The sequence below is a fragment of the Anomaloglossus baeobatrachus genome, unplaced genomic scaffold (genome assembly GCF_048569485.1).
Source record: "Anomaloglossus baeobatrachus isolate aAnoBae1 unplaced genomic scaffold, aAnoBae1.hap1 Scaffold_154, whole genome shotgun sequence".
In the NCBI taxonomy this organism is placed as follows: domain Eukaryota; kingdom Metazoa; phylum Chordata; class Amphibia; order Anura; family Aromobatidae; genus Anomaloglossus; species Anomaloglossus baeobatrachus.
Genome location: NW_027441924.1, coordinates 221,526 through 239,650, shown reverse-complemented (window position 1 = coordinate 239,650; position 18,125 = coordinate 221,526). Strand labels below are relative to the sequence as shown.

General features: G+C 46.1%; 2 protein-coding genes across 2 annotated transcripts in view; both read right to left on the bottom strand.

Moving 5' to 3' along the window:
• LOC142260648 (uncharacterized) overlaps positions 1 to 18,125 on the bottom strand; it is a gene marked incomplete at its 5' end in the record, with an annotated part of 65,970 nt that overhangs the window by 18,460 nt on the left and 29,385 nt on the right. The window lies entirely within an intron of this gene.
• On the bottom strand, positions 4,247 to 11,420 carry LOC142260645 (uncharacterized). Its single transcript, XM_075332032.1, has 4 exons — positions 11,288 to 11,420; positions 11,107 to 11,204; positions 4,644 to 4,793; positions 4,247 to 4,514 (listed from the first exon to the last, which is right to left on the bottom strand). The coding sequence occupies exons 1-4, from the start codon at positions 11,418 to 11,420 to the stop codon at positions 4,290 to 4,292; spliced, it is 606 nt and encodes a 201-aa protein (XP_075188147.1). The 3' UTR covers positions 4,247 to 4,289.

Here is an 18,125-nt window from a genome sequence, read left to right as displayed (position 1 = left end):
CACTGAGTGTTTGCTAGTATAATGGCTTGGTTAGAATGAGTTGTAGTGTGCAACGCAGGCAGACGCGCTCTGCAAATGTCTTTGCACTAGTGGGACTATAGCAAAGTCCAATAGCCACGTATAGGATGCCACTAGGTACACTGAGTGTTTGCTAGTATAATGGCTTGGTTAGAATGAGTTGTAGTGTGCAACGCAGGCAGACGCGCTCTGCAAATGTCTTTGCACTAGTGGGACTATAGCAAAGTCCAATAGCCACGTATAGGATGCCACTAGGTACACTGAGTGTTTGCTAGTATAATGGCTTGGTTAGAATGAGTTGTAGTGTGCAACGCAGGCAGACGCGCTCTGCAAATGTCTTTGCACTAGTGGGACTATAGCAAAGTCCAATAGCCACGTATAGGATGCCACTAGGTACACTGAGTGTTTGCTAGTATAATGGCTTGGTTAGAATGAGTTGTAGTGTGCAACGCAGGCAGACGCGCTCTGCAAATGTCTTTGCACTAGTGGGACTATAGCAAAGTCCAATAGCCACGTATAGGATGCCACTAGGTACACTGAGTGTTTGCTAGTATAATGGCTTGGTTAGAATGAGTTGTAGTGTGCAACGCAGGCAGACGCGCTCTGCAAATGTCTTTGCACTAGTGGGACTATAGCAAAGTCCAATAGCCACGTATAGGATGCCACTAGGTACACTGAGTGTTTGCTAGTATAATGGCTTGGTTAGAATGAGTTGTAGTGTGCAACGCAGGCAGACGCGCTCTGCAAATGTCTTTGCACTAGTGGGACTATAGCAAAGTCCAATAGCCACGTATAGGATGCCACTAGGTACACTGAGTGTTTGCTAGTATAATGGCTTGGTTAGAATGAGTTGTAGTGTGCAACGCAGGCAGACGCGCTGTGCAAATGTCTTTGCACTAGTGGGACTATAGCAAAGTCCAATAGCCACGTATAGGATGCCACTAGGTACACTGAGTGTTTGCTAGTATAATGGCTTGGTTAGAATGAGTTGTAGTGTGCAACGCAGGCAGACGCGCTCTGCAAATGTCTTTGCACTAGTGGGACTATAGCAAAGTCCAATAGCCACGTATAGGATGCCACTAGGTACACTGAGTGTTTGCTAGTATAATGGCTTGGTTAGAATGAGTTGTAGTGTGCAACGCAGGCAGACGCGCTCTGCAAATGTCTTTGCACTAGTGGGACTATAGCAAAGTCCAATAGCCACGTATAGGATGCCACTAGGTACACTGAGTGTTTGCTAGTATAATGGCTTGGTTAGAATGAGTTGTAGTGTGCAACGCAGGCAGACGCGCTCTGCAAATGTCTTTGCACTAGTGGGACTATAGCAAAGTCCAATAGCCACGTATAGGATGCCACTAGGTACACTGAGTGTTTGCTAGTATAATGGCTTGGTTAGAATGAGTTGTAGTGTGCAACGCAGGCAGACGCGCTCTGCAAATGTCTTTGCACTAGTGGGACTATAGCAAAGTCCAATAGCCACGTATAGGATGCCACTAGGTACACTGAGTGTTTGCTAGTATAATGGCTTGGTTAGAATGAGTTGTAGTGTGCAATGCAGGCAGACGCGCTCTGCAAATGTCTTTGCACTAGTGGGACTATAGCAAAGTCCAATAGCCACGTATAGGATGCCACTAGGTACACTGAGTGTTTGCTAGTATAATGGCTTAGTTATCAGTTGGAGTGTGCAGAGGACAAGAGGGTACAGTGGCAGGATTGTGGTGCTCTGGGTAGAGGAATGGAAGACTGCCTTTCTATTCCCTCCTAATGGTGAAATGCAGGTAGGAAATCCCTGACCTGGGCTACACAGACGCTGTTGCTGTTTGCAGGACCTGTCACCTATGGCTCTCTGACCCTGCCGGTTGGAGCCCTTAAAAGGACTGCTATAAAGTGCTCTCCCTAAGCTGTCTAACGCTGTGTATGCAGCGCATACAGCTGTATCGGCTATAGGACTCAGGAAGACGGAGCTGCGACAGTGATGTCTGACACCAAAGACGCAGAAGGCAGATAATGGCGTCCGTGAAGAAAATGTCCGGTTTTATAATGCAGGGACATGTGACATGCAGATCCTATCACACATGCCGTTGCTTCTCTGGCTCAAAGTCCACTTAGCTGTGTGTGTGTCTGGGATTGGCTGACATGCTGGCCCGCCCCACAAGACGCGCGCGCTTAGGGAAGGAAGACAAGAAAAAAAAAAAAAAAAAATGGCGATCGCCATTATAGAAACAGCAGTGATCTGAAGGCGCTGTTCACGCACACTATACACTGAAATGTGATAATAGTTTGATTCACAGAGTGACTTACACTATTACAGCAGAAACCAAGCTATGATTTAGCTGTTTTTTGGCTGCTAGAACCGTTCTCGAACGTTTCTAGAACTACCGAGCTTTTGCAAAAAGCTCGAGTTCTAGTTCGATCTAGAACATGCCCCAAAATCACTCGAGCCGCGAACTGGAGAACCACGAACCACGAACCGCGCTCAACTCTAGTGTTGATCACAGACATCAAAGAAGTTAACAGGCACAGTACCAGAATTTGTAGTTTCTACAGATCCTGATGCCGCCATGAGAGTTGACGATGCCTGCAAAAAATCTCTTTGTGACGTTGATCCACAATATAGACAATTTCAAAGAGATTTTTTTTTTAAGGGCGAAAATAAAATAGTTAAAGCCACATGTAATAAAAAAATATTAACTCATATGTGACAATTCACCTGTATCCGCTCCATTCTGTAGTTCCTGCTGCTGCGTGACTGATCAGGGAGGAGTAGTGAAAAAACACATCTTATATCATCAATTTTTCTCGAACATTTATAGATTGTTGTAACTAATGTTATATTTTGAACATCCAAGGAGTACCAATACAGCAGCGATAGGGATCTTAGTAACCCTTCAATATCCCGTAATCGAGTCACAAGGTTGTCGACTGGAGTTGTGAGGTTGCTGTCAAAAATTGACAGCTAAGTTTAAAGTCTGTTAGAGACATATGCTGGATATCTAATAGGGATGTCTGGGACTGTAACGCTGATGGCCTATCCTTAGGCTTTGTAACCAAAGCAGGTATCAGGGTCTTGTAGTCTGTGCAGATAAACATTAGGGCTCCAAATCATCAAGACAATACACTGAAAAATTACATCATGGACTGGAGTGAGAGTTCTGGCATAGGGAACTCCGCAGTTTTTGATGAAGTAGAGAAGCGGTGGCATCACACCCTTCTTCTGGCCAAGCAATGCCAATTTTGGCAAAGCTGGTTAAAACTAGCGTAAACACACACCAGCCTGTCTCCTCTTCAGCTTTAGACATGTGCAAGTAAGAGACCTTTGGTCACATGACGTGATGTTGAAAAGGTTCTTAAGGTAATCCTATAATCGGCAAATAAACACCGAGCCCTAGGAGAATAGGGGCCCTGTGTTATTGCTTAGTACTTTGCTCAACTCTTTCCCCCAAAGGCTGTCTTCTGTTCAGTTCTTTTAGACTCCTGCAATTAAGAGACCTTTGGTTACATCATGTCACATGACTTTGAAGTCATCAAAGGTCCTCAAACAATCAACCTTAAAATAGAACTGATGGGGTCACTAAGAGAATGGGTGGGGTTCCTGAGAAATTGTGCAGTTTGACTCCTCCCAATGCTGGCCCTGACTGTAACTAGGGTTTATATTTCAACCATTCTCCAAAAATCCCATAAAATCATGGTAGGTCTTATTTTTGGTGTAGGTCGTGTTTTCTGGGAAACAGAGTATTCATGAACCCTCTGCAGGTCTTTGAGTTGCCTTCATAACGACATAGAGAAGGCACTAGAAACAAACAGCAGAAGAAGCAGAAGCAAAGAAAATACAGCTGAAAAAAAAAACAGAGCAGAAAGTCTAAAAATGTAAACACAAAATTAGTGCAGAAAGTACATGAGTAGATATCTCTTACTGGATAGAGCTGGAGGAAACACATCCTGAGGAACATCGGGGTCTTCTTGTTTACAGTCCTGTGGGAGAAGAGGACGGGGACATCTCTCTGGTGTTGTCCTCTTACTGGATAGATCTGGAGGAGACACATACAGGGATTGAATGCATTCCTTACATACAGATAATTATAGGCCGTGTGTATTTAGTCCTGTCTATTACCTTGTGATGTGAGGGGCTGGGGAACCTCCATCATGACGTCCTTGTACAGATCTTTGTGTCCTTCTAAATACTCCCACTCCTCCATGGAGAAATAGACGGTGACGTCCTGACACCTTATAGGAACCTGACACATACAATGATACCGTCACCCCCGATCCCTTCATAGCGTTAATGTATAATGTCCCAGCATTCCCAGCAGTGTCACCTCTCCAGTCAGCAGCTCAATCATCTTGTAGGTGAGTTCTAGGATCTTCTGGTCATTGATGTCCTCATGTATCGGGGGGTGAGGTGGAGGCCCCGTGATTGGGCTCAGGGGTCTTCCCCATCCCTCAGACACAGGGGCCTGACAGCGCTCACTAGAGGTCTTCTTCACTACTGTGTAATCCTGGTTATGGAGAGACACAGTAATAAATCTCACTCCAGACATTTCCAGAGTCCTCACCTCTCCAGTTCTGTCCATCTGTTATTCCCATAGATAAGAATGATGTAATGTGACGTCATCAGAATCTCTCACCTCTCCAGTAAGCTGGAAGAGGATCTCTAGTGTGAGGTGTAATATCCTCTCCGCCATCTTGTCCCTGTCCATATCCATTCTTGATGGGTCAATCAGGAGAATTCTCTTATATAAAAGATCTCCACTGAAAGGATCCGATATTGTAGGGACCTGAATGGGGAGAAGAGGACGATGTAACATCATAAAGAATCCGGTGTAATAATACAATTACTGGAGATAACCGTTCACTAGATAGGGATGATTGCCGCGCTGCCATGAGGAGTCCAGACTAACTCTGCTGCCTTATTACAGTGAATGGATCTTTTGGGGGTTTCATCTGAATCATGTAATTTGAAGAATTACATGTAAACCTGTCATGCTAATAGGTTTAGGAGAAGGGACGTAGCCTCACTGCGCCCTGAACCAGGCTTACCAGGAGGGGCATGATTAAGTGCCTACCCAGTCATCACCAGAGCCTCTGAGGTTGGACTTTGCTAACAGTAGGCAACAGTTACCAATACAGGGCAGTCCCTGGTTGTTGTGCTCCACCAAGAGGCTGAGCAGTGTATCATGAGAAAGAGGGGGTGGGAACCACTGCATCTAGGGAAGAACAGGAAGGATAAACCCTGTCACTTACTCTGAGCAACCCTGAACTCCCCGATGTGCCAAGACAGGTTTTTTCCTCTTGTGCGGCAATCACGTGTCTATCCCTGTCTTACCCTAATCACAACCGTGTCTAGTAAGCAGGGCAGGAGGAACACTAGTCCTGCTTTATGATAATGACACAAAAGGAAAACGACAGACAAAAGGAAAAAGAAACTGTATTCCCCAACAACAAGTGGTAAAAAAGGGGGATGGAAAGAGAAATGAATAAAACGGGAGATGATCAATAGGAAGACACCAAAGAATACTTATAGTTTCATAGTTTTTAAGGTTGAAGGGAGACTCTAAGTCCATCTAGTTCAACCCGTAGCCTAACATGTTGATCCAGAGGAAGGCAAAAAAAACCCAATGTGTCAAATAAGCTCCAATGGGGAAAAAAATTCCTTCCTGACTCCACATCCGGCAATCAGACTAGTTCCCTGGATCAACACCCTGTCATAAAATCTAATATACATAACTGGTAATATTATATTTTTCAAGAAAGGCATCCAGGCTCTGATTAAATGTTAGTAGTGAATCACTCATTACAACATCATGCGGCAGAGAGCTCCATAGTCTCACTGCTCGTACAGTAAAGAATCCTCGTCTGTGATTATGATTAAACCTTCTTTCCTCAAGACGTAGCGGATGCTTCCGTGTTCCAGTCGCAGGCCTAGGTGTAAAGAGATCTTTGGAAAGGTCTCTGTACTGTCCCCTCATATGTTTATACATTGTGATTAGATCCCCTACTAAGCCTTTGTTTTTCCAAACTAAATAACCCCAAGTTTAATAACCTGTCTTGGTGTTGCAGCCCACCCATTCCTCTAATAATCTTGGTCTCTGTTCTATCTACCTGTAAGATTATGCTATTTATAACCCTCTATACTTTTGCTATCAAGAAAAGCATCCATTCCTCTCTTAAATTCATTCAGTGAGTTGGCCATCACCACTTCCTCAGGAAGAGAGTTCCAGAGCCTCACTGCTCTTTCCGTGAAGAACCCTCTTCTATGCTGATGTAGGAATTTTCTTTCCTCCAATCGAAGAGAATGCCCCCTTGTTCTTGTCATAGTCCTTGGTACAAACAGATCATGGGAGAGATCTCTATATGGCCCTCTGATATATTTGTACATGTTTATTAGGTCTCCCCTAAGTCTTCTCTTTTCTAGAGTAAATAGACCTAATTTTGATAACCTTTCCGTGTATTATAATGCACCCACTCCATTTATTATTTTAGTAGCCCGCCTCTGAACCCTTTCAAGTTCAGTAATGTCTTTCTTGAGCACCGGCGCCCAAAATTGCACACAATACTCCAAGTGTGGTCTGACGATTGATTTGTACAGAGGGAGAATGATGTTTTCATCTCGTGCCCCCAGACCTCTTCTAATGCATCCCATCACCCTATTTGCTTTGGTGGCTGCTGCCTGACACTGGGCACTCCAATTTAGCTTCTTATTGACTAAGATGCCTAAGTCTTTTTCCATGTCTGATTTCCCCAGCAGTTTCCCATTTAGTAAGTAATCGTAGCATCTGTTTCTCCTTCCCATGTGCAGAACCTTACATTTATCTGTGTTAAACCTCATTTGCCATTTTTCAGCCCAATTCTCCAATTTACTCAAATCCATCTGTAGTTGCAAACTGTCCTCCTTTGTGTTAACTACCTTATATAGTTTTGTATCATCTGCAAATACTGATATTTTACTCTGTAAACCAACCACCAGATCATTAATAAATATATTAAATAGTAGGGGGCCCAATACAGACCACTGTGGCACCCCACTAGTAACCCTGGCTCAATCGGAATATGCGCCATTAATAACCACTCTTTGTTTTCTACCACTAAGCCAGCTACCTACCCATCTACACAAGCAGATCCAAGCAGCAATCTCCAGGATCAAATTCAAAACAATTTCTCTTTCCATGGCTCACACCTCCATGCCAGGACCATGGAAAAGCAAGTTATCACTGGCAACTACTGAGGTAAAGTGGTGAGAACTTATACCAGGAAGTGCAAAAAAATCAGAACAGCTGAGACAACACAGGATGATAAGTCAAGAAAGACACATGGGTCTGCTTAACCCTAGCAGCGCCAGCACAAGGATAGTCTGCACAGCTAAATGGAAGGCAAATCAGATCCAACTAGTGCTGGCTTATGCTGTGACCTTCTAACCCATGGAATAGGGGCGACCTCTCTCTGTCCGATAACCTGGTGTCGAAACCCTGATGTAAGTGCTCAGTGTAGAGAACGGGCTAAATGTGATCCAAAAGTCACAGAGAGATGGAGAAGTCAGATCTATGATAAGCTCTAATCCTGCCATCTCCAACGCTCTCATTACACAAGTATATTCAATTGAAATACTATGTCCCAAGAATGACAAAGGTATTTTAGGAGTGATACCTTTATAGGCTAACCTATTAACCAGAAAGATTATATTAGCAAGTTTTCAGAGCACAGAGGCTCCTTCTTCCGGCAAATTACAAATTAATTACTGAAACTAAACACAACATTTAAATGAATGTTACAACAGGACATGGGAAAGATGATGCCTCCTAAAAGATAAGCCAAGGAAATCAAATTAAGTTTTTTCTTAGAAATGCAGATGAGTTGGAGGTGTCTGTTCAGATCACTTCTGAGGTTCTCCTGTTGGAGGTGTGAAGTGTGTCCATGTAGTGAGTCATAAAACCAGGTGTTAAATGGAGTCCTTTTGTTAAGGATCCAAACATCTTTATCAGTTTGAATTCCCAAATTTTTCTGTCTGTGTCATCTTTAAAATGACCTTTCAGTATTAGTACTTTTAAATCTGTCATACTGTGTCCCGGTCTGGAGAAATGTTTTCCCACTGGTGTGTCCAGTTCATCTTTTATTGTGTGCCTGTGTAGATTCATCCTTGTTTGTAGTTTTTGTTTAGTTTCCCCAATATACATTCCTCCAGGGCACTTTGTGCACTGTATCATGTATACCACATTGGAGGACGTACATGAAAAGAGGTCCATGATCTTGTAGTTCTGATTAGTGTTGGCTATGTGGACCGTATTTGTTGGTAAAATATGGGTACAGGTCTTGCATTTCTTACCATTACAGGGGAATGTGCCCGTCTCTGATGGTGATGAGAGGACACTTCTAACAAGGAGATTCCTTAAGTTAGGGGGCTGTTTGTAGGAGAGAAGTTGTAATTCTGGGAATATTACTTTCAGTCTATGGTCCCTGTGGAATATGGGTTGAAGATCAGCACCAATTTTCCTTAGGATGCTCATGTGGGGATTATATGTGACCACAAGCAGTACCCTATTGTTATCCTCCCTCGGTTTGTAATCCAGGAGGCTGCTTCTTGGATCCTTGTAGCTCTGTTCATCTATTACCAGTGGATGGTATCCTTGTTGTAGGAATGTATTTCTCAGGAATAGCAGATGTAGTTTTCTGTCCTCACTGTCTGAGCAGATCCGGATGTACCTCAGAGCCTGACTGTAGATGATGGATTTTTTTTATGTGTCTTGGATGAAAGCTGTTCCATCTCAGATATGCCGGACGTCCTGTAGGTTTATGATAAACTGACGTTTGTATGGTATTGTCTTTGATGTATATGGTTGTATCCAGAAAATGTATTTGGGACTTTGAGAAGTTGAGGGTGAGTTTGATTGTTGGGTGGAATTTGTTGAAGTTGTTGTGGAAGGTGATCAGATCATCTTTTGAGCCTGTCCAGGTTATTATTAGATCATCAATGTAGCGGAAGTATGCTAGAGGTTTAATAGCACAAGATTCCAAGAATTCCTCCTCTAGTTTATCCATAAACAGGTTAGCATATTGTGGTGACATTTTGCTTCCCATAGCGCTGCCCATACACTGTTGGTATATATTATCTCCAAAGGAGAAATAGTTGTGGTGGAGCACAAACCTGATGAATTGCAGAGCTGGTTCCGTGGCCAGATTGTTTTTGGGAGGAAATATTTGCATGCAGCAATTCCATCTTCATGTGGGATGTTAGAGTAAAGAGACTCTACATCCATAGTGGCTAATATTGTATCCTCTGGAAGTGGACCCAAGGCTGACAATTTGCAGAGAATGTCTGTGGTATCCTGGATGTAACTAGGTGTGCTTCTCACCAGGGGTTTCAGAGTGTTCTCCACCCAGCCTGAGATATTCTCAGTTAATGTCCCAATACCAGAGATGATGGGTCTCCCTGGATTACCTTCTTTATGTATTTTGGGTAACATGTAGAAGGTACCTGTTTGGGGATTGTCTGGTATTAGATCCAGTAGAGAGGATGACATAGAGCCAAACTCATTGATAATATCGGTTAGTTCCTTTGTGTATTTTTTGGTGGCATCTTCCTGGAGCGGAGTGTAGTATTTTTTATCCAAGTGTTGTCTGTGTGCTTCCTGGATGTAGTCCGTCATATTCATAATTACTACGGCTCCTCCTTTGTCTGCTGGTTTAATAATGATATTTTTGTTAGATTTTAACGATTTTATGGCTTTTCTTTCCTTCTTGTTAATATTGTGTGGTACTTTGTGGTTTGTCCAAAATTTCAGATTTTACTTTTTTACGGAAACAGTTTATGTAGTGGTCCAGAGTTTGGTTTTGCCCAGGTTGTGGAGTCCAGTTTGTCCTCTTCTTCTTTTTTGATAAGTCTTTCACATTGACTTGTGATGTAATATCTGTGTGGTCATGGAAGAATTCTTTTAGCCATAATTTGCGGAAGAATTCTTCAACATCACTACAAAACCGAGCCGTGTCAAGTTGCTTAGTGGGACAGAATGTTAGTCCCTTTGATAGAACATTCATTTCTACCGTGCTTGGCTCATAATGTGAAAGGTTCACAACAGAGGACAATGTATTTAAATTATTCTGGAACTTGGGCTTACCTTCAGCTACATTGAGACCTGCTTTCTTCCGGAGTCTGATGAGTTTCTTTTTCTTGTTGATAATCAGGCTGTATTGTAATTTGTTGTAAAAATCCTGTAATGTGTCCTTAATTAGATGTGATCCAGGTCCTTGTATTCTGTCCTTTAAAGCATCTATGTTGTTTTGGATGGTTCTCTTTTTGTTGTAGAAAAATCCAATGAGGTGATTCCGCAGTCTCTCAGATGATCTGTAGCAGAGTTTCTGTGAAAAATGCATATTGTAGGTGAAATGAGTGGGGTTCCTTATTGTGAGGCCTTTAGGGATCGAGTTTTCTTTTTTGTATTTGGATAGAAAGAAGATGTCGCTGTTCAGTTGTGCCAGATTCTTCAGTAGGTTTTTCAGATCCATATGTGTTCGGTACAATGGGGTATCTTCCATTCTTACAATGTGCAATACAGGGTAATATTGTGGTACCGTGTTAGGATTTCAATTGATTTTTCTGGCTATGTCCCAAGAATGACAAAAGTATTTTAGGAGTGATACCTTTATAGGCTAACCAGAAAAATCATATTAGCAAGCTTTCAGAGCAAAGGCTCCTTCTTCAGGCATTTACAAATGAATTACTGAGACCAAACACAACATTTAAATGAATGTTACAACAGGACATGGGAAAGATGATGCCTCCTAAATGTTGTGTTTAGTCTCAATAATTAATTTGTAATTTGCCTGAAGAAGGAGCCTTTGTGCTCTGAAAGCTTGCTAATATAATTTTTCTGGTTAGCCTATAAAGGTAACACTCCTAAAATACTTTTGTCATTTTTGGGACATAGTATTTCAATTGATTTTTCTGGCTAACACGGTACCACAATATTACCCTGTATTGCACATTATTACACAAGTATAAAACATATAATACTGGTGGATAAAACAAGACTGAGCACAAGACCTTCACAGCCGTCTACACATCATAGGGAGATTTCATGGCCCCTTCTCTCCATCTACCTGATGATCCTGAGGAACATCGGGGTCTTCTTGGCTACAGTCCTGTGGGAGAAGAGGACAGGGACATCTCTCTGGTGTTGTCCTCTTACTGGATAGAACTGGAGGAGACACATACAGGGACTGAATTCATTCCTTACATACAGATAATTAGAGGCAGTGTGTATTTAGTCCTGTCTATTACCTGGTGATGTGAGGGGCTGGGGAACCTCCATCATGACGTCCTTGTACAGATCTTTGTGTCCTTCTAAATACTCCCACTCCTCCATGGAGAAATAGACGGTGACGTCCTGACACCTTATAGGAACCTGACACATACAAAGATACCGTCACCCCCGATCCCTTCATAGCGTTACTGTATAATGTCCCAGCATTCCCAGCAGTGTCACCTCTCCAGTCAGCAGCTCAATCATCTTGTAGGTGAGTTCTAGGATCTTCTGGTCATTGATGTTCTCATGTATCGGGGGGTGAGGTGGAGGCCCCGTGATTGGGCTCAGGGGTCTTCCCCATCCCTCAGACACAGGGGCCTGACAGCGCTCACTAGAGGTCTTCTTCACTACTGTGTAATCCTGGTTATGGAGAGACACAGTAATAAATCTCACTCCAGACATTTCTAGAGTCCTCACCTCTCCAGTTCTGTCCATCTGTTATTCCCATAGATAAGAATGATGTAATGTGACGTCATCACAATCTCTCACCTCTCCAGTAAGCCGGAAGAGGATCTCTAGGGTGAGGTGTAATATCCTCTCCGCCATCTTGTCCCTGTCCATATCCATCCTTCACGGGGCAATCAGGAGAATTCTCTTCTATAGAAGATCTCCACTGAGAGGATCCGATATTGTAGGGACCTGAATGGGGAGAAGATGACGATGTAACATCATAAAGAATCCGCTGTAATAATACAATTACTGGAGATAATAAGGGGAAACATAATGAGAACATTCTGGGGAAACATTGTACTGTGTGGGGGCAGAGAGGGGCCGAGGACCAAGAGGGCAAAAAGGGGCCGAGGACCGAGGGGGCAAAAAGGGGCCGAGGACCGAGGGGGCAAAAAGGGGCCGAGGACCGAGAGGATGGAAAGGGGCCGAGGACCGAGAGGGTGGAAAGGGGCCGAGGGAAGAAAGGGGCCGAGGGCCGAAAGGGGCCGAGGATCGAGGGCGGAAAGGGGCCGAGGACTGAGGGCAGACGGGTTTCTTCACTTCCGGCCTCTCATAGTTGGGGCGTTTGTATCTATCAGAGGAAAAGGAACAAAAAAATTACGATTCATAGAAATCAGCGAGAGAAAAACATCATAAAGTCTCAGAGCTGAAGGGGTTAATGCCGCCTGCCCCAGTAATGGGGAATCTCCACACACCTCCACCTGCAGAGCCGCACACTAGATATATAATACCCTGCACCTACCTCCACCTGCAGAGCCGCACACTAGATATATAATACCCTGCACCTACCTCCACCTGCAGAGCCGCACACTAGATATATAATAACCTGCACCTACCTCCACCTGCAGAGCCGCACACTAGATATATAATACCCTGCACCTACCTCCACCTGCAGAGCCGCACACTAGATATATAATAACCTGCACCTACCTCCACCTGCAGAGCCGCACACTAGATATATAATAACCTGCACCTACCTCCTCCTGCAGAGCCGCACACTAGATATATAATACCCTGCACCTACCTCCACCTGCAGAGCCGCACACTAGATATATAATACCCTGCACCTACCTCCACCTGCAGAGCCGCACACTAGATATATAATACCCTGCACCTACCTCCACCTGCAGAGCCGCACACTAGATATATAATACCCTGCACCTACCTCCACCTGCAGAGCCCCACACTAGATATATAACACCCTGCACCTACCTCCACCTGCAGAGCCGCACACTAGATATATAATACCCTGCACCTACCTCCTCCTGCAGAGCCGCACACTAGATATATAATACCCTGCACCTACCTCCACCTGCAGAGCCGCACACTAGATATATAATAACCTGCACCTACCTCCACCTGCAGAGCCGCACACTAGATATATAATACCCTGCACCTACCTCCTCCTGCAGAGCCCCACACTAGATATATAATACCCTGCACCTACCTCCACCTGCAGAGCCGCACACTAGATATATAATACCCTGCACCTACCTCCACCTGCAGAGCCGCACACTAGATATATAATACCCTGCACCTACCTCCTCCTGCAGAGCCGCACACTAGATATATAATACCCTGCACCTACCTCCACCTGCAGAGCCGCACACTAGATATATAATACCCTGCACCTACCTCCTCCTGCAGAGCCGCACACTAGATATATAATACCCTGCACCTACCTCCACCTGCAGAGCCGCACACTAGATATATAATACCCTGCACCTACCTCCACCTGCAGAGCCGCACACTAGATATATAATACCCTGCACCTACCTCCACCTGCAGAGCCGCACACTAGATATATAATACCCTGCACCTACCTCCACCTGCAGAGCCGCACACTAGATATATAATAACCTGCACCTACCTCCACCTGCAGAGCCGCACACTAGATATATAATAACCTGCACCTACCTCCACCCGCAGAGCCACACACTAGATATATAATACCCTGCACCTACCTCCACCTGCAGAGCCGCACACTAGATATATAATAACCTGCACCTACCTCCACCCGCAGAGCCGCACACTAGATATATAATACCCTGCACCTACCTCCACCCGCAGAGCCGCACACTAGATATATAATAACCTGCACCTACCTCCACCTGCAGAGCCGCACACTAGATATATAATACCCTGCACCTACCTCCACCCGCAGAGCCGCACACTAGATATATAATACCCTGCACCTACCTCCACCTGCAGAGCCGCACACTAGATATATAATACCCTGCACCTACCTCCACCTGCAGAGCCGCACACTAGATATATAATACCCTGCACCTACCTCCACCTGCAGAGCCGCACACTAGATATATAATAACCTGCACCTACCTCCACCTGCAGAGCCGCACACTAGATATATAATACCCTGCACCTACCTCCACCTGCAGAGCCGCACACTAGATATATAATACCCTGCACCTACCTCCACCTGCAGAGCCGCACACTAGATATATAATACCCTGCACCTACCTCCACCTGCAGAGCCGCACACTAGATATATAATACCCTGCACCTACCTCCACCTGCAGAGCCGCACACTAGATATATAATACCCTGCACCTACCTCCACCTGCAGAGCCGCACACTAGATATATAATACCCTGCACCTACCTCCACCTGCAGAGCCGCACACAGATATATAATACCCTGCACCTACCTCCACCTGCAGAGCCGTACACTAGATATATAATACCCTGCACCTACCTCCACCTGCAGAGCCGCACACTAGATATATAATACCCTGCATCTACCTCCACCTGCAGAGCCGCACACTAGATATATAATACCCTGCACCTACCTCCACCTGCAGAGCCGCACACTAGATATATAATAACCTGCACCTACCTCCACCTGCAGAGCCGTACACTAGATATATAATACCCTGCACCTACCTCCTCCTGCAGAGCCGCACACTAGATATATAATACCCTGCACCTACCTCCACCTGCAGAGCCGCACACTAGATATATAATACCCTGCACCTACCTCCTCCTGCAGAGCCGCACACTAGATATATAATACCCTGCACCTACCTCCACCTGCAGAGCCGCACACTAGATATATAATACCCTGCACCTACCTCCACCTGCAGAGCCGCACACTAGATATATAATAACCTGCACCTACCTCCACCTGCAGAGCCGCACACTAGATATATAATACCCTGCACCTCCCTCCACCTGCAGAGCCGCACACTAGATATATAATAACCTGCACCTACCTCCTCCTGCAGAGCCGCACACTAGATATATAATACCCTGCACCTACCTCCACCTGCAGAGCCGCACACTAGATATATAATACCCTGCACCTACCTCCACCTGCAGAGCCGCACACTAGATATATAATACCCTGCACCTACCTCCACCTGCAGAGCCGCACACAGATATATAATACCCTGCACCTACCTCCACCTGCAGAGCCGCACACTAGATATATAATACCCTGCACCTACCTCCACCTGCAGAGCCGCACACTAGATATATAATGCCCTGCACCTACCTCCACCTGCAGAGCCGCACACTAGATATATAATACCCTGCACCTACCTCCTCCTGCAGAGCCGCACACTAGATATATGGCTGCTCTGTGCTTACAGGAACTGTGATGATGTCACATGGAGGGGAGGAGTCAGGGGTCACATGATCAGCTCCTCAGTGTATGCAGGGCTCTGCTGTGCTGGGTGTCATGGTGCTGGATGAGGGGAAGTTTATGTGTGGGGTCAGGAGGGGTTTACAGTGTGGATGTAGCGGAGCCCTGTGTGTACGAGGTGTACGGAGCGGAGCCGTGTGTGTACGAGGTGTACGGAGCAGAGCCGTGTGTGTACGGAGCAGAGCCGCGTGTGTACAAGGTGTACGGAGCAGAGCCGTGTATCTATGAGGTGTACGGAGCGGAGCCGTGTGTGTACGAGGTGTACGGAGTGGAGCCGTGTGTGTACGAGGTGTACGGAGCGGAGCCGTGTGTGTACGAGGTGTACGGAGCAGAGCCGTGTGTGTACAGAGCAGAGCCGCGTGTGTACAAGGTGTACGGAGCGGAGCCGTGTGTGTGTACGAGGTGTACGGAGCGGAGCCGTGTGTGTGTACGAGGTGTACGGAGCGGAGCCGTGTGTATACGAGGTGTACGGAGCGGAGACGTGTGTGTGCGAGGTGTACGGAGCGGAGCCGTATGTGTACGAGGTGTACGGAGCGGAGCCGTATGTGTACGAGGTGTACGGAGCGGAGCCGTATGTGTACGAGGTGTATGGAGGGGAGCCGTGTGTGTACGAGGTGTACGGAGCGGAGCCGTGTGTGTACGAGGTGTACGGAGCGGAGCCGTGTGTGTACGAGGTGTACGGAGCGGAGCCGTGTGTGTACGAGGTGTACGGAGCGGAGCCGTGTGTGTACGAGGTGTACGGAGCGGAGCCGTGTGTGTACGAGGTGTACGGAGCGGAGCCGTGTGTGTACGAGGTGTATGGAGTGGAGCCGTGTGTGTACGAGGTGTACAGAGCAGAGCCGTGTGTGTACGACCAGAACTATTTACCCCGGCCAGAGTAAGCGAGGGTCCCTGAGCTTGTGAGGGGCAGTAAAGTCTGAGGGGGCAGGGAAGTGCATAGTTTACACACAATATCATAGTGTGACACAGGGGCATAGTTTGGAGTTTTCCTTACAAGTTTCCCATTGTTTTTTGCTTTTATCTGCACTGTTCATCCCCATTAATAGCGGCTCCATGGACAATGCTACCAGGTGTGTGTCTTGTCAGGTGTATGCCTGCCTTGAGCAGCTGTTGGAGGGTGAATATGTCTGCTCTCGATGTCAGCGTGTTACATATTTGGAAGCCCAGGTAACTGATCTAAATATGCCACTCACAACACTCAGGAGCATTGCAAACCTGGAGAGGAGTTTAGAGCTCACTGAGCAGCTCTGGCTGGGGCCAGTGCTATGGAGGAGGGTGGAGGAGGGGAAGGTCAGGACCCAGAGGTAGGTAGCTGGGTAAGAGAAGAAGAGGTAGGGGGAAAAGTGTCAGGGAGCCTGGTCCTGATCTGGCACAACCTAGTAAATATGCCTGTGTGGCTGATATTAGGAATGCAGGCCCATGGCTAGGATCACTACAGCAGGACGTTGCTCCTAGCAACCAAGAAAATGGCTGCTGTAGGAAGGAGGGAAATAGGAGTGCAGCAAAGGCCCAACAGATGTTGGTGGTAGGGGACTCTATAATTAGGCGGACAGACAGGGTCATCTGTCTCCAAGACCATGAATGACAAACAGTGTGTTGTCTGCCGGGTGCTTGCGTTCAGTATATTGCAGATCTGATGGACTGATCGGTGTGTGGGACTGGGGAAAACCCAGCAGTCATGGTGCACATTGGTACTAATGACAAAGTTAGAGGCAGGTGGAAGGTCCTTAAAAATGATTACAGGGAACTAGGAGAGAAGCTGAAGTCCAGGACCTCCAAGGTGGTGTTTTCAGAAATACTACCGGTGCCACGAGCGTCACTAGAAAGACAGCGGGAGCTTAGGGAGATAAATACGTTTCTTATAAATTGGTGCAGGAAGGAAGGGTTCGGGTTCATAGAGAACTGGGACGACTTCTCAGTCAGTTACAGGCTCTGTGGTAGGGACGAACTGCACCTCAATGGGGAGGAAGCAGCTGTGCTGGGGGAGAAAATGGTCAGATGGATGGAGGAGCTTTAAAACTAGGGTTCTGAGGGGAAGGAGGGTAGTGGAGCAAATAAGGGGATAGATAGAGCAGATAGAGATAGTGAGACGGTAGGGTTCAATGAAGGTTTGGGGAGGCTTGGACATGCAAGGAAAGTAGGCAGTCTAGGAGTAATGAATGTGTTAATAGTATTAAATGTTTACTGGCAAATGCAAGAAGTCTTGCAAACAAAATTAATGAATTGGAGACTCTTATGTCAATCATGGATTATGATGTGGGGGCATTATGGAAACCGAATGAGAGCCATGACTGGGTGACAAACGTAGAGGGTTATACTACATTTATGAAGGACAGGAAAGACAAAAAGGGTGGAGGGGTGTGTATATTTATACAATTTAACCTAAGACCTGTGCTGAATGACAACATTGGGGGGACTTCAACAATGTAGGGTCAGTATAGGTAAATGTACTGTCACGCTTCCCGGTCCCCGTGCCCCGCTCTCCGGGTCCCGTGCCCCGCTCTCTGGGTCCCGACGGCGTCCCCTGCTCACCGCTCCGGTCTCTGGCCCTCTCCTCCACGGCCTTCCTGCTTCCTCTCCCTCGCCTGCGTCCTCCATACGTCCTGTTCCCTGCTCCCTGCGCTCCTCTGCGACGCTGGATACTCTGCCAGGCACCCCTGCGTCCTCTGCACCGCTTCCTGCCCTGGCGTCTGGCACACG